Source organism: Protopterus annectens, chromosome 12.part0 (genome assembly GCF_019279795.1).
Source record: "Protopterus annectens isolate FY-2018-M chromosome 12.part0, PAN1.0, whole genome shotgun sequence".
Taxonomy (NCBI): Eukaryota; Metazoa; Chordata; order Ceratodontiformes; family Protopteridae; genus Protopterus; species Protopterus annectens.
In genome coordinates this window covers 1,538,823,312-1,538,844,409 of record NC_056746.1, presented here as the reverse complement: position 1 = coordinate 1,538,844,409, position 21,098 = coordinate 1,538,823,312, and the positions used below count along the sequence as shown (strand labels likewise).

Sequence of the window (21,098 nt, the reverse complement as noted above, 5' to 3'; positions counted from 1 at the left end):
TGTCTTGGTTCTGTTGGGGATGGCACGATCCATGCACTCGTGTATGTGCATATACAGTGCATTTGTATAGGATTCAGCAGTTGTACCTCTATTTTCCATCTGTATGGGTGTTGTTAAGCTTGCCACTTCTGTCTTAAGAAGCACGAAGTTGGCTTTGGAGAAGGTTTTACGGTGGTTTCCTTAATGGGGGGTGAGGAAGGGATATTGATGTCTAGGGTGATTAGCTTGTGATCGGATCTGACCAGCGAGGTGTTGACCTCTGGCATGGAACATTGTTTGCCCATATTGGTAATGACCAGGTCCAGGATATTGCTGCCCCTGGTGGGGGTATGGAAAACTGATCCAGGGCGCTGGAATTTATGAATTCCAGAAAGCGTTGAGCAAATGAGTTAGTGCATAAATGGTTTTTCCAGTTGATGGTGGGGTAGTTGAAATCACCCATTATTAGGGTATTGGGCTGTACCTTAATATTACCCAGTATATCAAGAAACGTGGAGTGGGCATCCTGGGGCATGATGGGAGAGCTGTAACAAGCTACAATTTGGATTGCAGTCTTGCCCAGTGTTATTTGCACTTGCATAATTTCAGATGCATTATGTTGAGCAACTAGCCTGGAGATGTGGATATCCTTAATGAATATGGACACGACTCCTCCTTTAGTGTTTCGGTCCAGGTTAAGTGGCCAAAAGGTATGGTATGGGTTATAGCCTGGTAATGCATGGGTGCTCTCTGGAGCCTTGAACCAGGTCTCTGTCACTGCACAGACATCGATGTTCTCCATTTTAAGGAGTACCTAGAGTGAGTGCATTTTGAGGTTTAGACTTCTAGCATTGAGTAGCATTACCCTCACAGTTTGCTTGCTTATACCTGCTATGGTGTTGAGTTTGTCATTTAAACCTTGCCTAAAAAAGGCACTATAGGGGTGGCAAGAGCCTTAGCCAGTATTCGGAATACCAGGGGTGACAGGTGCAGGCCACTGAAATTGCTACACCCTACAGTGTCTTACATACAGAGTGACACAAAGTCACAAAATACCAGGATTTGCAGGCAGAAACAAGGGCAATGTGGAAGAAGGATACCCAGACAGTTCCAATAGTAGTAGAAGCAACAGGTCTTATTAAAAAAAATGAACAATTGTACTTAGATATGTTACAGATACATGTAACTCCTTATGAAATGCAAAAGGAGTCATTACCGAACACATTGTGGGTGCTGCAAAGTGCACTTCTGTCTAACATCAAAGATTGAAGCAGTACTAATTCCATGAATTTTAATCATACTTTGACTTAGGAAAGGGTCCATTCCCTCATGGTATTAGAAACCCAAAAGACATGGAGAAATTAAAAAAGAGAAACACTATAAGTCATTGTACAAAGTACTATCCAACTGTGCTCCTTCAGTACACCCCTAGGGAAAAATTATTAGTATTCATAAAAAGGCACATAATGCTGCCCTGTTATGCACCATCAGCTGTGCTTTACTCATGAAATAGTGTGCATGATGCTGCCCTACACTGTACTGTCAGTGTATTTTTTATTTAAATATTTATTTTATTAGACTAGATACACTACAGACATTACCTTATTATAATGATTACACAAAAGAACAGCCTGGGTACATGAATTGCTCATACTTAACACTGTTTGAAACTGGTAACTGCTGGAACTAACTCAAAAATCATAGAATGACACTTATGAAAGTACATATTCTTAGGATTCTGGATAACCCTCAAAGTAGCTGTGATTTCCTCCCTATTTGACCAGATCTAGTAGCAAATGCAAGTACTGATGCATAGCTCATATTGTTGTGCAAACTTTAAAATTACAGCCCTTTTTCCTGAATACTTCTAGCACTTAGTACTGATATTTGTGGATACATTAAAGAGTACTTTGAACCCTTTAATCTCACATCCTCAAGCCAATGCCTGTTGTACTTATTATAAGTATGGGTGCACAGCATGCAGTGCTTTTTACTCTCCTAACAATTTTATCAAGTGATTAAACTCCTCTGAATAAGTCCCTGAAGACTGCACAGTATTATGTATGTACCCTACCCAGAACACAGCCAACCCCCCCCCCCCCACACACACACACACAAACACAAGTATGGCATCAGTGTCTTGAAGTGCGCAGTCCATCACTTAAATAAGGGGTGTAATTAGCTTCTGCTTAGTAGTTCCTACCTCGTCTGGCAAACTGTGCTACCACTGACAAATGTATGATTCTGTTTTTGAATAATGCTTTGGTCAGCAGTGTGGGTGCACACTGTATAAAGTGCATTCTACTAATCAGGTGGGATTCAAACCATAGTTAAAAGGAAATATTTAAATGTACAGCTCTGTTCTCCTAATAACCACAAAATAGTGTCTTAAAAGAAATTATAATATATATATATATATATATATATATATATATATATATATATATATATATATATATATATATATATATATTGTGCAGGTAATCTTTTCATTTCATTCTTTGCCAGCCGTCTTAATAGGCATTCTTAACTGAAATGTGAAACTGTTTCATAGTAAATATGCCACAGATAAAGTAATGCAGAACCATTTGATATTTAAAATAACATATAAATAAAATAATTAAATAAATTTATCATTTAATATTTTTTTGCTGAATTCACAATAAGTTACTCTGTCCATTTCCAGGATGTGTCCCATATTTGGGAGTTTATTGCCAATCTGCAAGTTGTTGCTTATTATATAATGATTCTGTCCTATTTGGTTTGTACTAGTATATAAACACCTGTACCCTCAGACCCTGTGTGCTTAGCAAGCTCACCAGGAAGCACTGTAATTTGGATCTTCCAAGAACTGACAGTCAAGAGCTTGTTCTAAAGATCCATGTTGGAAGCCACCCCTGCAATCCACTCAAAGATATTATTCACAAAAGAATTAATGACACCCATAATCTTAGACGATTTTAAAAATAATACTTTTGTTTTCAATGCTGATATTTTTAAGCAGGTGGTACGGGGGGCAAAGGGTGCTACTGCTGCCCCATCATTTTCTAAAACTGCAATAGGAGAATGGGAGTATGATTGTTTGTATAAAATGGTACAGTTAGAAATAAGTTTCAAGCAGATTTTGTTGACAACCTGTTTCTTCTCTGGGAGGGGTGTCAGATAAGTTTAATCGGATTCTTCCATGACTACAGTTCCTCAGGAGAAATATTTTTTTTAGATGTTAAGATTATTTTCGATAAAGAACAAATTTAAGAATTGTTATTTGCATGCAGAATTTTAATAAAAAAGGTTGTGACTGAACACAGTATTGATGCTAGCAATATTGAAATGCTTATATTTAATAATTGAAAATACTATAAGGAACTCAATATTTGAGTAGAATATTTTATGAACGATAGAGATTTACAAAAAAGAGTGTAAACTTGAAAAGATTTTTAGATACTACTAGATATAACAACAAAATTAATGTAGTTATAGAAAACTGCTTTTGCAAATATAGTTTCAGTCATTGGTGCTGACATATCAACATGGTCAAGTGTTATGCTTACCACATTTGAGTGCACATTTTGTGGTAAAAAACAACAGATTCAGTTGCAGTTCAGTAAATGTTTATGTAGCCAGCTGCCTGAGTTGTGATGACTTCTATGTTGGTAAAATGACTAAGAAGCTGTCATAGCTAATATATGAGTATGTTTATGCCATAAGAAATGGATATATTAATAATGCTTTGTGTAAACTTTCAAAGTCATGCTAGAATTTCAAAAACATTTTTGTATTAAAAATGGGTGTTAGAGTTTGGGATTCTAATACCGTTTTAGAGTAGATAAGAGTGGTCATTCAGGTTAAATGCTGACCATCCAAATAGATTAAATAAATATATCAGTACTAAGTGTTTATTAAAGAAAAAAAAAGAGAGTTTAATAAATGAGATGGAAAGGATTTTGATTGGCTGGTTTACGTGATTTGTAACATTTGGTAAGAAACAAACTTTTATTCTGAAAGAGTATATTATAGTATAAAACAGAATACTTTGCTTATAGTTTTACTTTTATTATAAAATAAATAAAAAGAATAAAAAACAACAATCAAAAAATAGCTTCTTTGCAATATTGCATATGAGACACAATAACAAATACTACCATATTTCCTCAGTTAAAAAAAAACCTTCATGTCTTAAACATTGTAGAGTTATGAAATCTGTAGAGTGTTATATTACAAGGAAGTTTTTTTACTATTTTATCCATTGTTTATTGTAACCTATCCTGTTTTTCTTATGCAGTTCCACTGTCACAAATAAAACCCACAGACCGGGGAAGGCATTTCATTTTCTGTTATTGTTTTTTTACATATGTAGTATGGAACAACAAACTAGAAGTAAGCGAATATTACAGTGACAGTAGCTTGATGAAAATGGGAAGAATACAGTCATTTAAAAGATTATTGTATGGTCCATACTTTGTGTGACAGAAGAACTGCAACATCACAGTTGTTTAAACTAGTGATCTCTACATGATGCAACAGCATCATGTAGAGATGCAACAGCTAGAAAGTCCACAAAAGTACCTGATTAAGAGTATCCTAGGCCTTAAGCACGTCCTACATGGACAGACTCAACAAACTCCAGCTATTCTCTGTCTCATATCATCTACTAAGAAGTGATCTCTGCTTGACTTACAAAGCCATGTCTGATGCAGCTCTGTTAGAAATGCTACATCTAAAGAAATCCGAATCCCTCCACACCACACATTCCAGAGACCTAAGCCTCATTACCACAATCAACAGAACATGCTGGAGGGACAGATTCATAACCCAGAGATTGCCCATGCTCTGGAATCAACTTCCCATACATGTCAATCAGAGCACCTCACCGGCCCTCTTCAAGAGAAATCTTGATGAATGGATGGGAAATAGAAAGTTCACCCCAGGGATCACTCCAATGGATCTACTTGATAGAGGCACTGAGAACTAACGTCGGGTGGCAGAATGCCAGGGCACTTCTATGGGCTAGGCTTATAAAGGCTCCAAGGCCATTAGCCTAGTACACACCTATGAACCTATAAACCTATGTGAGTTTAGCCTTTCCTCCATCATATAGCAACCTCAGAGTTAATCGTAAAGGGTTACAGGAGCATAGATAGTACCTTGTACTGTAGGATGGGGGCTTTGTTTTGACTGAGTCTTGTGCTTTTATTGTCTTTTTTCTGATCCTTATCAGTAATGACAGTCTGTGACAAATTGTGCTATTACAGTGTGATTTTCAACACAGTCACTTTTCAGAATTTAACAGAAAGCAATTAAAGACTGTTAAAATGACAGCTGAATCAGTACAATGAATGCAAGGAGCTGTGGTATAGCCTTGTCACTTCCCCAAAAGAACATAAACAAAAAAAGTCAGATTTTTCACTACAGCCTGGATACGAAGATGTTGCTTATCCTCAGTATTAAATAATTGATATGTTCTAAGCTCACAGTACAGGCTGATATCATGGAAAACTGTTTTTTTTTTTTTTTGCAATAATAACTAGGACCAAAACCCTAAATGCTTATTATTGCAAAGATAGGCTCAAGAATGGTAGTCCTAAATAACAATGTGTGACCAGTTCCATTATCAGATGGGGTGCATGTAGCAGTACCTCTGCTGTGAACATCAGCATTTTGGAAATTAAAATGTGCACGTGTGCATGTGCATACACACACACACACACACACACACACACACACACACACACACACATGGAGGCACGCAAGCATCTGCGATACCTTTCTTGAACTTTTAGCATGGCAGTGACCTATTCTTGCAACTTTACCTTCAAGGGGGTTATGAGTCACAAAAAGTGCAACTAATAAATATGTATCAATTAAGAAATGTTAATTAACTTCAGTCAGTCAAATATGTATAATTCTTACATAACTAGTTTTTATATTAAAAGTGAATATACATATTATACTTGGGAACAAGACATCATATCTAGTGGGTAGGGAGAAAACTGTTAAGTGGTTAGAGGGCAAACTGTTAGTCACTTAGAATGTCATCATTTTGTAATGCATATCAGATGTACCTTATATTCATAAAGAAACATCTTAAGGTAGAAAACATTTTCTCCTGTCCTGCCTTTATTGTACTGACAGCATCCAGATTTTTGCTTTCAGTCCATCTGCCATGATAGGCATCCTACCTTCTATGATGGACCGGGGTACCACCTAGTATGATGGGCCTGACAGCTAAAATGATGGGGGTACCGCCTAGTATGATGGGTCTGCCAGCTAAAATGATGGGGGTACCACCTAGTATGATGGATGTCTTTTTAATACAGAACACAGAATACCAAGAATCCCCAGCTATTTAGGTGTCTCATTTGGGGAAGGTTTACATAATCTCCTATTCAGATCATCACTGATGTTGTATACTTTTGGAATGATAATAAATGGAGTAATACAGTTTAGCAAACAGGAGTCATGAATGCAGAGGCAATGTGTTAATTGTGGCGTCCAGTTACTTGGGGTATGAAACAAACATGATGGGCTATTGGGCATCTGTCTTCTTCAATGAGGAGGAATGACATAAGCCAATCCATCAATGTTTCTTGGGGGCACAAGGGAGTAATATCTGATAGAGACATGAGGATGTATATTCTCATTGATCTCTAGCAGAATTACTTGTGTGCATACATGCTGGACTGAGTCACTACACATTCAAATTTTGTTGGTGAGGAACTGCAGCTGCCATGATTTATCAGATGACATTTGCCTGACTCATAACACCTCATACAGTGATGTTTATTAGCATATAGAATGCCTACTGAGGAATCCCCCCTCCCTACATGAAATAACAATAATAATAATGATAAGAAGAAGAAGATGTAGAACAACACTGATTTGTTAACAAGGTGGACCCACTGGACACACAGTGCAAGGTTTTAGTGCCTTCCACACTCCCTACCTGGAGCAATGCCTGGTTAAGTGAAATCTTCGAAGTCACACAATAGGCAAATGGGGGCTGAGGGAATTAAACCCTGTACCACAGTTCACAGAATTAACACTTCTTAACATAAAGCCTGATTTAAAACTAATTCATATTACCAATGCTTCAACAATACCATCCCCACCACCACCAAAACCATTACATCATTATTTCCCTACAATTCTGATTGCTTTTACCTTATATCCCTAACCTTGAGGCATTAGCAGCAGCATTGAAAATACGTCTTCTGTCATCATGCTTGAGCATGTATTCTGCTTCAAATTATTTGTAATTCTTTCACTATTTTTTTGCTGTCCTTACACTTGAGAATATAGATACCTGTGCAGTTACTGAGACATGGTTTAATGCAGCACAAAGTACCCCAGCAGTTTAAGGTTTCAGTACCTTCCACACTGTTAGACCATTAGCTGCACAGACAAGGGCTAAAGGTGGAGGTGTCTCAGTATGCATCAGTAACAAGCATAGTTCTAAGGTGTTCAAACAAAATGGTGCACTGGAGTTCTCTGCATGTGCAGATCACCATAGACAAAATCCCATATCATATTTCAGCCAGCTATAGGTCACCTATCATGTCCCAGGCAGCACACAATGCATACTTGGACCTACTGGAACCACTTAACATCCAGCCTAACAACCTACTCATGGGAGACTCACAACCCTCCAGTAGAACAAGATGACTGATAAATCCAAAAAAATCAAGTAATCCAGTTGGAAAATGCAACATAAGCCAAAATACAACTTTAATAGTTAAGTGATTTTGTCCTTTACACACTTAGAGACGTAAGCCAAATTTCAGATAATAAATCCTAAGTGTGTAAAGGACAACAGCACCTAACTATTAAAGCTGTATAATTTGAAGTTCATCTTATTTCATATTTTCCAACTGGATTACTTGATTTTTTTGGATTTATCAGTCACCTTGTTCTACTGGAGTTCCAGTTACTGCTCACCATTGCAGGTTTTTTTTTTTTTATTACAAGTTTTTTTATTTTCCTGCATTTATGCCACTTTTGGTATTCTGGATCCTACACAGCCTCAGATCTATAGGCACAGATATTCCTGGGCTTCATAAATAGAAACAGCCTTTAGCAAATAGTGAATACACCCACTAGAGACTCCAACATACTGGACCTTGTGCCCATAAATAAGGGACAAAGCTGCACCCACCCAATGTCTTGTCCTCTCTGGTGAGGCCTGACTATAAAACTGTATCCTTTAAAATCAAAATCAGCTCCATAATCCCCTTAAAACCAGTAACAGTTATGAACTATTCCAAGGCATATTACCTGTTATTAAGTGATAGTTTGTCAAAAATCAATGCCCCTCCAAATGTTGAAAACACACCAAGCAAACCAAGAAAACACTATGCTGAATTGCTCTCAGAAACTCTCTACAGCCATATCAATGGCTGGAAAGAGACTGCTGTACCTACCAGAAGTAATGTCAGAGAACTAGCCCCAGAAACAAACCACTCTAGTGGCTTTCCAAGTTAATCAGGATATACAACAAAAAGATAAAATTATGGAAAAAATCAGGAATTATCATAAAGATAAAAACTCTCTCATCAAAGTAAATAAGCAACTAAGAGGGCTAATTAGGCCAAGCAAAGCCAACTTTGAGGTTAAAATATTTTCCTAGTTGGAAGATAATCAAAAGGCATTTTACAGCTATGTCAGAAACCTCAAGGGCAGCACACAGCAATGTGGTAAACTGGTGGTTAGTGGTGCCACATTCACCCAGTCTGTCAATATAGTCAACCTGATAATGATCGTTTCTCATACAGGAAGGTGTGGACATTTCTCATACTGGAAGGTGTGGATGTTTCTCATACAGCTCATACAGGAAGGTGTGGAAACCTACTTGACTTTAGGGTGTTACAGTTCTTCAATTCCTGGAACCTGTTAGTGGACACAATCCTTTCCAGCTTTTCCCTGCTTTCATCCCCAACCCCCCATAATACCCTAAAACATAACCCCTCCAACTCTAATTAGGGAAAATATACTGGCTGCACTCACTAAAGTCAAGGACATGGCCTCAATGGACCCTGATAACATCCCAGGATGTCTCCTAAATAGTCTAAAATATGACTTATCAGGACCCCTGGAGTCATTATTTAACTACAATCTTAAAACTGGCTTTGTGCCTTGTCAACAGAGGACTGTGATGGTCATCCCTTTTCATAAGGGAAGACCTTCAACAGATCCTGGAAACTAAGGACCCATTAGTCTGATTAGTCTTATTTGCCAAGCCATGGAAAGAATTAACATGTAAATTATCAACAAGGTGGAGACATCCAGACACTGGATCCATCCCAGTTTAGCTCTGTCAAAGGAAAGGCATGTTTACTGAATTTGATAGACTTCTTTGAAAAGGTCACTAAGGCAACTGATGAGTGGAAAATGCTACATATTGCTTACCTAGATCTGCCTAAGGCATTTGATACAATACCCTAGTCAGCCATTGTCAACAAACTTACAGAACTAGATACAAACCCCTTTATATCATGCTGGATAGCTAGATAGCTCACTGATAGGATGCAGGTAGTTAGAATTGGTGAGGCCACCTCCACAAAGATGGCAGTCAACAGTGGAGTCCCCCAGGTCTCTGTGCTAAGCCTACTCTTCTTTGGCACCTACTTCTCATTTGTCAAAGCCAAAGTCAAAGTCTCTGAATAACCACGTTTGCAGATGATTGCAAATTGGGAGCAGTCATTGAATCTCCCAAGACAAGTACACCTTTCAAGATGGTCTAATGCAAACAAATGCTTGTGCCAAAGCCATGGCTTAAAACTCAATACCAAAAAATGCATTACAGTACATTTTGGGAAGTCTGCCACCCTGGGTAAATACATCACTAATAAAATCCCTAGTCAGGATTCACTAGTCAGGGATCTGAGAATTCATGTAGATAGTAACCTAGCCTTTGACTAACATGTATCCAGGTTAGTAAGAAAATTCTTCTGTATTGCTCAACTTATAAGCAAGGGCATGACATCTAGGGCCAGAAAGACCATCTTACCACTGTACTTGACCCTCATCAGGCCTATCACAGAGTATAATGCCTCCTTTGGTATGTACCTGACCAGACTCATACAGCAACTGCAATGTCCACAAAGGTTCCTTACAAAAAGAATATAAGGAGTAAACATATTATCCTATACAGATCCACCTCAAAGCCCTGTCCCTTTACTCAGTATTATACAGACTTTTGAGAGGTGATATTTTTCTGGCATACAAAGGATGCCTGGACCTTGTTTTGATGAAGCTTTTGCACATCTGTAAATAACTAGATTAAAAGACCTATATTTTGTTTGCAGTGTAAATAGCACATGTTGGAGAGACAGATGTGTTTCTCAGGGAATTCCCATTCTCTGCAACAGGCCCTCCCCCATCCATGTGAAGCAGAGTTCCTCCCTATCGTTATTTAAGCGCAACTTGGACCTATGCATGGCTAATTGGAAATTTACCCCTGGTCTGGCTCCTATGTCTCTGATGGATGGAGGCAGTCAGCAAATCACCCGCTGTAAATCAAATATAAATCAAATTTGGGGGTCACATTTGGGATGCATGGCTAGACTTTTAAGGGCCCTAGTGGTCATTAGCCTAGTATACACCTATGAACCTATAAGACTAGCTAAATTTTTCCCATCGTATTATAGCTTGACATAAACCTGCAGTTTGACTTTTTATTTTTGTATTTGTATCATTTGTAATATCAACAGAAATGTTCAATAAAGCTTGAAGCAAGATGTGTGACTTGTGTGAATGCCTTCTAAAAAGATATGTTTTAACATTCATTTTGTATCTGTGAATTCTGTAATATTTAATTGTATATAACCTAATATAATACAGTATATTCCTGTGTTATGTCTGAAAATTGTCTAAACAGGTTAGCTTATTTACCAAAAAATAAAATTAATATCTAGCTAATACCCTTGAATCAATTATAAAGATATAAGGCATATACAGGCAATTAGATTCATAGACTACTTCTGCATGGAAATTGAGAATCTACAGACCTTGCCCATTCTGCTCTAATGTCAAGAGTGCAGATCACAGACAGAATGACTCTTCTGTCATTCAGTCAGCACACTGCTGAATAAACAATGAAGCACTGAAATATAAGGACAGTATGAAATCCTTGCCAGCAGTGGGCTGACTGTCACAACTTAAAAGTATACTTTCTTTTTGTAAGAAAATGATCCCCTATCAATAAACAGATGCAGACTGTCCTAACACAGCTAAGAACAGTTTCTAGTAAAAAGAGCAAGTTTAGTACAATGAAGCATATAACATAATGTAAGTGATGGATGCTATTTGGCTGAATGTCACTTCAGAAGAGGTTGCAAGGCTGGACACACAGTATGGCACTCTGTACTCCTTACATTATTGGTGTATCATGTGTGTTCGAACAGCTGGAAAATGCATGGTAAGGATGGTCACGCACTGCAGCCTCTGTGCCTGCCATTACTATGGTACATGGAGTGTACAGCCAGGCATACATCACAATTCAGAGACAAACAGGTGTGAGTCTGATAGACTCTGCAAAGCAGAGGAACACTCAGCACTGCTCCAGACAGCATGGCTGCAGGAAAGCTGCACAGCATGGCTGCCTGTGTATCTGCCACAGCCTGGGACCATGCTTGGTGGTAGAGTATGGACAGGGTTAAAAATTTGAGGAGGACAGACATGCACATGTATCCGCATCTGTATTTACAGGACTTTCTCTCTCTCTCTCTTTCTCTCTCTCTTTCTGTCTCTGTAAGGATTAATATCCCTGCTGCATCATAGAGGTATAAATAATTAGCTGTTTATTGTAGCCTAATGAGTGGCAAACATGAGTGACAGACACACATCATAAAACCATAAAATCTACAAGCCTCTTGACATATTCTTGTGCATCAATGAACAGCACATCTCATTCAGTGAATGACATCACTGACTGCATATATTACGCAGCCAGAAGAGCAGATAGCAGCATGGCTGAGCATCAGTAGTACTATGTGCCAGCAGTATTGTAGGAAGGGGTAGTGGGCATAGTGCTGTGTCATACTGCCAGAATGAACTGTGTGTGTGTGTGTGTGTGTGTGTGTGTGTGTGTGTGTGTGTGTGTGTGTGTGTGTGTGTGTGTGTATATATGTGTGTATATGTGTGTGTGTGTGTGTGTGTGTGTGTGTGTGTGTGTGTGTGTGTGTGTGTGTGTGTGTGTGTGTGTGTGTGTGTGTATTCATGTGTGTGTGTGTGTGTGTGTGTGTGTGTGTGTGTTTGTGTGTGTGCTTATGTGTGTGTGTGTGTGTGTGTTTGTGTGTGCTTATGTGTATTCATGTGTGTGGTTGTGTGTGTGTGTGTGTGTGTGTGTGTGTGTGTGTGTGTGTGTGTGTGTGTGTGTGTGTGTGTTCATGTGTGTGGTTTGTGTGTGTGTGTGTGTGTGTGTGTGTGTGTGTGTGTGAGTGTCTGTGCTTATGTGTGTGTGTGTGTGTGTGTGTGTGTGTGTGTGTGTGTGTGTGTGTGCGTGCACGTGCACGCATGTGCATGTGTGTATACTTGCATACATATGTGTACGAGCATGTGTGGGTGGGTGTGTGTGCATGTGTAAGTGTGTCTATGAGCTTGTGTGCATGTATGTGTGTACATCTAGGCATGTGTATGGATATGTTTGCTACTGCCAGTATTTTATGAACAAACATACATAGAAAATTATGGCAAAATATACTTGGACAGCTACATGTGTATTTGGGGGAGTGGATAATAATTGCTGGGAGAACTGTGTGGCACATACTACAGTGGGATGGCTGCTATATTGGCAGTCCAGGTATCTGCCGATTGATGACCTTTAGCACCTATGTTGTTTCACAATGCCTGTTGTCAGAGGCAGTATTCTCTATCCCTAAGTAGAAATTGTACTACTGGTGTTCCTCATCTTGTGCTCCTCATTTACATATGTACTGAACACCAGCTTTTGTCTTGGTGCCCAGTAATATATCATCAATGACAGAGTTGCACTGTCTAATGTAAAAATCACTCTTTAACTTGTTTCATATTTTCTGTGTAGTAACCCTGCACAGAATGTTGCAAAAAAACAGAAAATGTGCCTGTTAAGTTAGAGTTTCTTGAATCAGGCTCCATTCCTCCCAATGATTATGGTACAAATGAATCCAGCTTTATAGCCAGTGAGAGGTTTGCTACAACTTCTTTGTATACTGATTTGATTTTGATCTTACATTTAATCATCAGCAAACAGACTTTACTCAAGAAACAAACTGGTTATGCAGGGGATAAAGGAAATAGATGAGCACAATTAAGATTTTACTGTATTTTATTGGTCTGTATAGGAAGGAAACTGAACGATTTAATTAAACTACACTTTTTTCTGGTTTGCACTTTAAGTGTATATGATAAAAGATTGTCTCTGTGAACCATGATGTATATATCTATTAAACATTTACACTGTTTATTACACACTGAACAGAAGGAAAACAATAGCACCGCTTTCTCTGTAGACTGATGGACCTGCAGAAAAAATAAATAAATAAATGAATGAATGCGTCATGAACACTGAAATATGTAGCACTATTTAACTGCAAACTGAACGTAATTATTACTTTATACAACTCTGACATCCATGTAGAGGTAGCATTATCATGTTCTGATTTCTTATGACAAGGCTTTATTATATACTAAATATCACTTTTCATACCTAGCCTGACACTGCTAATATGGCATCCATTAAACTCTAGTTGTTCCAATCAGGGACATAATCCAAACACTTATATTCAGTTTCAGTGCAGTTCAGTTTATTTACTAATCTTGTTTCTGGATTTGCTAAAATTAAAATAAAAGACATTAAAAATAGTGTGACATCAAGTACTTAAAATGTTTTTCCTGGACTTAAATATCATAAGTAATGAGGATTTACATTTGGCCTTAAAATAAAAGAAGGAATGATTTAAGTATTATCCTCAAATGTAAGATCTTGAAATAGATGTCTCATAAAGGACCTCTTAAAAAGCTTCTTTATTAAAGATTGGTTAGCTTTCCTTATTGACTGACTGGACAATATAACATAATTTCTTGCAGCTCTGTATCACAAGGTTGATATGAAAGAGATACAGGTGTTTGTCATACATGGTGGGTGGAATATTGCATTGTAATATACTCATTGAGTAGCTTCTCTTGATAACAGTAGCATTGCTTCACTCAGCTGCTTCTACTTGAAAACATAAAAATAAAAACACAGTCCAAATGAACTAAATAGAAACTTAACCACTAAAATGAAAAGATAAGAGCTTTCATCTTCTAAACTGATTTTATCTTAAACTTTAGTCTTAAAGGTTCATTTTTGTTGAAACAAACATTCTTTTTCATTTTATCCATTCAGTGATATAGCCACCTGAGGCTTATTGAATAGATTTAGGGGTTATCTGCCATTTCAAGTTGTTTTTCCTACTTGAAAACAGTTAGCATCCATCTCATTTAAAAGCTCTTATCTAATTTAACGTGCCTAGCAAAAAATGTATAAATCTCTTTTTATATTTGCCATTAAACAAAATTTTACTGTTTCATTCACAGATATCCCATTTTAAAATCCCTCGATATGTAGTGTTTGTGAAGAGCTACCCCATGACTGCATCTGGGAAGGTAAGCCTAGTTGGAAGAAAGGGACATACCTGATTTTCCTTCAGACCTGATTTATTGTGTATATTTATTAATTTGAGAGAGATGCTTTGCATTATGACTATTTCTTATGGTCAATATTTATTGACTGATTTACTAACTTTTTGAGACATTACTTAGTTCTTTAGACAATACATAAAAAGACACTTGTGTTCACTTATCAACATGATGGTACAGAAAACAGCAGACAAGTACACTGTTTCTTAACATTTAAGCTTACACATTATTTTGGAAGTATGCATATGGCCATTGGAGATTTACTTAATGAAAAATTACAGGTATTCCTGCTTGCTGGGAGTAAGTTCAGCTACCATTTAAAGATCTGTGTAGTTTAAAGTCTAACATCTTCTCCTAAAAACTGTCTTACAATCAAATTTCCATGATAACAAAGGCTTGACTCAGTTGCCTGGCCATACTTACTGGCTGATCAGCAGCTGAAAATCACCAGATGTGAGAGCCCATTTGTTTCCTTTGTACTATACAGTGAACACTTGATCTCTTCATCTCCATCCTTCCTGCACCTGGAATCCTTAGACAATGCTTAAATTACTTTATGCTCACTGACATTTTCCCTTTAAATGGGGTCAGTAATTCCAACAGTGGGGTGCAGATATTTACGTAAACTACAGGCAAAGCTTTCCACATATAAATGGTCAGGGAGCACCCTCCTTCCCTTAACAGAGCTTATGCTGAGATACTAGCCTGCTCATCCCTGAGTCATGCAGTTTTATTGGACATGTACATCAAGTAATCATACCTCACACAGAGAGTCTCCAAGCACCAGTTACAGGGAAGAAAGTTAATAAATTAAATGCTAAACCCTTCCTTAATAGAATACTGGAAAATATTTCATAACTCAAGAGTATGACAGACTAATCTACCCAGCAGTCACAAAGGTAGATATACAGACAGTCACAGTATCCACTGCCTCTGTGGAGCTATGATTAGGGATGTTGTCTATATGATTAACTCACTAGCACCTGCTAGCAGTCAGTTAATGCAATTTTACATTCCTGGCTGCTAGCAGGCTGGACAAAAGAAAATTTAAATGCAAGAATAATCTTTCCAAGTAAAGTTATAAAGTAGGTTTTTACCTTACATGTTCAGATAAAACCATTTCTTTCAAATCTCTACTGCTTAGTCATGGCATAGACTATCACCAATTCTGTAAACAATTAAATCAAACTGCTATGTAGTCTGCCTTTCAAGTGCTATAGGCATAGAAGAGACAACTCTGCCTATAAAGCTGACATTCAGCAGTGAGCAGCATAATCTGTGTTGTAGGTGTGAATGAGACAAGGATACTCAGGGTTCTCATACTGCTGCAATTCTGCATTATGGATTCAGTCAGCCTGCTGCAATTGTGCATGTTGGAATCAATGACACTAGAAGCTGTTCTCTTTCCTGGATTCAAAGGGATATGGCTGACCTTGTGGGTGCCTTTTTAGGTTTATAAATCCATTCTAGTTTGTCAAATCTTTCCTTCACTGAAAATGAAACCTACATTATAGAAAATACTATTAGTTTCAACAATAAGCTTAGCTCATGATGTTGATCCAGGAGTATGAGTCCCATGCCTAATTTACAAGGGATAAATAAGATACACCTCTTCTCAAAAAGACAGGTTAGAGTACTAAATATACTCTTTCTTCCACCAGTGTATTTTTAGACAGGTTGAAATTAATGGACTTTCCAAGCTAAACTCCCCAGATGACAATAAGTGAAGGACATGCCTGCAACCTAAATATAAACTAAGCTGCCTAGAGAATTGCTTTGCATTTGAAGGAATCACTGTATCTGCAGTTACAGAGACATGTTTTTCACATCCACAGATACATGTTTACAATTCTTTTTACTTAGTTCAGCCCTCTGAGCTAGGGGGTGGTGAATCTATTTCCATAAGTTTTTGAAGGCAGGGTTATAGAGACAAATTGTGAACATGAAGTACTCTACATACAGTATACAATAAAGACAGACTATAGTTTTGTATTGTATTGCAGCATCAGTCCATATTACCTCTAGAACATTGCCACATCCTTGATAAACGTATAACCTTTTCTATAATGGAAATTCTTTTTCTACTCAGTCACCTAAGTTTTCCCATCTTTGACTATAAAAGCTATGCCTTAGCCAATGCCTGGATGAAAAACTTCTAAACTTTCTGAACATTAGCAAAGTTCAATATATAGCAAACTTTGTGACAGGGCATACATGAACATACTGGATATCATTTTGACAAATAGCTCTTCCAACGGTTCCTAGCTAAATGTCACACCATCCCTTTTCACATTCCACAATACCATAGCATTCTGCATATTCACATGACCAAACCTAATAAAATAGCTGTCACATCTTATGGATTTTTTAGACAGGAATAATATTGCCCTAAACCACCCTGTATCAGTCAGCTAGGACCATATATAAGGGCTTATTCGTGGTCCTGTTAAGTAATTCATGGTACTCTACAAAACTCTAAACAACTGCGCTGGCAAATTTATTTGAAGGATGCATAAATTTAGAAGGAAATTCTGGAATAAACCTCAATGTTGGCATTACGAAATCAACAAATAATTATTAATTTAAAAGAAAACTGAGCACAGAGCCTGCAAACTTCACCTGGACCACTGCAACAATGATAAGATCAACTACATCCAAAAGGAGTTCAGTAAAACTGTCAAAAGAAGCAAAGCTTCATTGAAGAAAGAGGCCATCTGAACATGTGAATATAGTAAGGCATTCTACAACAACATCTGAAAAATAAAGAGGAAGGAAAAAGATGTTTTATGCCACAACAAAATTACATCACTATAACAGATCAAACAAATATAGCAAACAAATTTAATTAAAAAAATCCATCTAGAAAGGAGAACACTATTCACTTCCTCCCTGCAACACAGTTCCCTAAAATTTCAAACAAGACGGTTACTTCTGCCTTCCCTATGATTGGAACCATGGGACCAGATGAGATATAAGGAAGTCTAGTTTGCACAATCAAAAATACCCTAAGAATGCCAGTTTATGTATATTTAACAGAATATTAAAAATTTCTGTGTCCCTGATATCTGTAAGCATGTTTTTGTAATTTCAATCCACAAGGGATTCCACTCGCCATATTCCAGTAATTACAGCCCAGTCAGGCCCACAAACAAATTGTGGAAAATGATTGAGAAAATCATTATGGAATTTATTCAGGCAGACATGGGAAATCTTTGTAATCATGACTTAGTCCATTATGGTTTTGACAAAAGTAGATTGTGTGTGATTAACTTTGTAAATTCCTCTGAAAGTGTGACTACCACCTCGGAAGAAGGATTATCAGCCCATGCAGCTTACCATAAGAAGACTAAAGCATTTGACACTCTTACCCATGACAGAATCATGCACAAACTCAAACATCTAACTTTAAATGAAGCCATAATAACTTTGGTTCACAAATGGCTACTTGGTCCTACTGTCACCAGTGAAGTCCCTCTGGGCTTTATTTTGGGGCCACTGCTTTACTGGCATATTTTTCCCAAACATGATAACTGAATTTACTGCCTGGCTAAAAAAAAATATGCAGATGACTGCAAGCTTGACAGCTGTGTCCATCACTGACAGTACTTCTATTCAGGTGGCACTTAAAACTATGCATTCACACATGATATAGTCAAAATTACTCTGCCTTCAATATAAAAAAATGTTGCATTCTAGCAGCTGTCACCTCCCCAACCAACTTTATGTAGAGTGAATTAGCTTGTGGCCAAATTCATGGCCAAAAATATCCACAATAAGCAGCTCACTTATGCAGTTAAAAATCTGACAAAAAAGTTAGGGTCCACTGACTAATAATTACAGTGCATCTAACTATGTCATGCTAACCACAGAAATGGGACTTAATCCAGATGCAAAACCAAAATCTGAGATGAAAGAGGGGTGTGTTTAAAGACGTTAGGAAGGAAGTAATACAGAATCTGGAAACCCAGAGTGAAAGAAAATAGGTACAGAGGATAAACAGAGGCATGAAGAAAGAGCTGACAGGAGTTAAAAAAATGATATGATGCAAGTCAACATAATTCACACAAGATGTAAAAATGGTCATCAGAGTGAATGTAAAAACGTACAGGGAATGGAAGAATAAGTGGCAGGACAAGTAGAAAGATATATGGAGGACAAAGGCTTTTTAACACTATGCCTGGATCTGTGTTAAAATCATATGCTCTTACTAATATGCCTGGCAGGTGCTCTCCTCTCCTTTTTCCAAGTTAGATAAAGATGTATCTGTAGCCTTAGTCCATTGCTGGATTCGCTTCTCATACTGATAAGGTAGCCTGTCTACATCATCTTCTTCCCATTGCCTTCACAAATCTTTACAATTTTTTGTGTTATCATGTGGAGTGTTTTATTGGAAACCACAGAAACAGCATGAGTGATCTTTTTAAACGATACTGTTTCTTATTTCTGTGAATGCATACTATTTCATCTACTTCTTAGTAAGGGTCTGCATTTCCAAATGAACTGCATCTTTATTAATGTAACCATACCGCCCACATCTAGTAATCCCTGCAGCTCCCTGCCATCATTTAAAAATTAGACTTCATTAATCTTGCAAACAGTACAATATCAGAAAGCTGGCTCAACTATTCTGACAGTTTATCACATTCCATCATCTCAAAATCAGTATTAGACTGTTTTCACCAGTTAGAGATTTCAGTGGTAGAAAAGTATTATTATTGACATAACAAAAATCTAGCTAAGTGAAATTATTTTACAAATTTAAAACAGGCTGTGTCTTCAGCTGGAACCTTTAGTTTCAAGAATTTGACACAGATTTTCCCAATGATTCAGACTGCTCAGTTTTATAGTTTTATTGCGTAACAATCTATCTACAGTTAAACATTTTCAGTGTCCTTAGGGCCATATCCAAGAAGCAAACAAAAACCCTTACAAATTATCAGCGGCTAACATTTCTATCATCTTACTTTCAGTATGTTGAGCTTCAGGTTCTAACCATAGTATATGCTCTAAGCCATATGACTGAGATTTTACCATTTTGATAAGAAAAATATCTAACTATCTTTTTTTACCCTTCTCGTAGTCCTGACATTCAGTCCCTTCTGTTTCCATGAAGCTTTTAAAAGTTTACCAGATAACTGGGCTGAGAGGATTTTAGCCCAGTCAAGTTGTTCCCATTCTTCTGAGTGGTTGTATCATTCAAAGGCCACAATGTACACCAAGGTTTTTCTCCTTAGTTAGCTGCTTAATATGTGGAACTACTTTGGTATCACCAGGGTCTTGGCAATTACCACCAGTCCACTCAGCCTCAGCAACAGTGGTCTGAAGGATTTGCTCTACGGTCATTATCTTGGCATAGGAACAAACACAGATGCATTCTGCAACAGTTTTCCACAATTGGAGAAAAACATCTACTCAGCTAATAGTGTTGCAGGTAATGATATTTGGCATAGAAAAAAAAAATGTTGAATATGCCCACTGCACCACCAATAATAGTGGTATAAAATAATGCAGTACAGACCAACTTTCAATAAAAAGTAATGTAGTTATGCAAGAAAGTGAGGAGTTTAGTAGTATTGTATGTGGTCCCACAAGATCAGGAAAAGGTTAATTTTTCCATCACAAAATGCAATTAAAATACATTCCTTTAGTCATGAGCTTTCAGAGGTGTAAGCACTTTTAACTACAATTGTTTGTCATTCTGTTCCACTTCTGAAGCATTTCAAACATGCTATACCTTTTTACTTATATAATGATATAAGCACTATAGGCAGTTATGGCCATGAACTGTTAATAAGCTGTGTCTGTGCAGTGTAGGATTTCATTCCGTCATCCTTTATTTGCCACTGTGTGCCTCTGAGAAAATGACAGAGCTCTGAGGTAATTAGGAAATTTTGGACATCATGTCTAGTAACTCCCTATAAACTTCTGCTCCTATATGCACTGCAAGCACAGAAACAAACACACCTGAGTGCTTTTCAAAGAAAAAGAGAGTTAGGGAGTTCAGTGAACTGCTCAATAAATGTTGTAATGAATAGGGTAGCAAGTGTTTGGGGAGTGCATGGGATGATCAAGAGACATTATGTTATGCACCATCTAAACCCATACATGATGGAAATCTTGTTTAATAATTGATTGAATAAATAAATAAAAACTGAGGTCTCTTTACACTAAACTAAAGTGAAAAAGGTTAAGAAAAACCATGAAAAGACTTACATGGGACTAATCAGTGAAAACATAGGAAACCTCCCAACACCGGAACTATCTCAGTTTGTTTTTGTCAAAGGCAGATTATGCCAACTCAGCTTACTTTATATTTTTAAAAATCACAAAAGTGATGGAAGACAGTACACACTACCTACTTTGACCTTACTAAAGCCTTTGACATAATATCTCACTAGCTTGCTAAATTAGGAATAAACTCCAATGTCACCAACTGGATTGCAAACTAGATCACAGATAAAAGA

General features: G+C 37.4%; 1 protein-coding gene across 1 annotated transcript in view; it reads left to right on the top strand.

Annotated features, from left to right (window-relative positions):
* LOC122816306 (medium-chain acyl-CoA ligase ACSF2, mitochondrial-like) overlaps positions 1-21,098 on the top strand; it is a 1,435,169-nt gene that overhangs the window by 1,392,739 nt on the left and 21,332 nt on the right. The window contains exon 15 of the mRNA XM_044089039.1: positions 14,533-14,601. Coding sequence (XP_043944974.1) covers positions 14,533-14,601 — 69 coding nt within the window. The remainder of the gene's footprint in view (positions 1-14,532; positions 14,602-21,098) is intronic.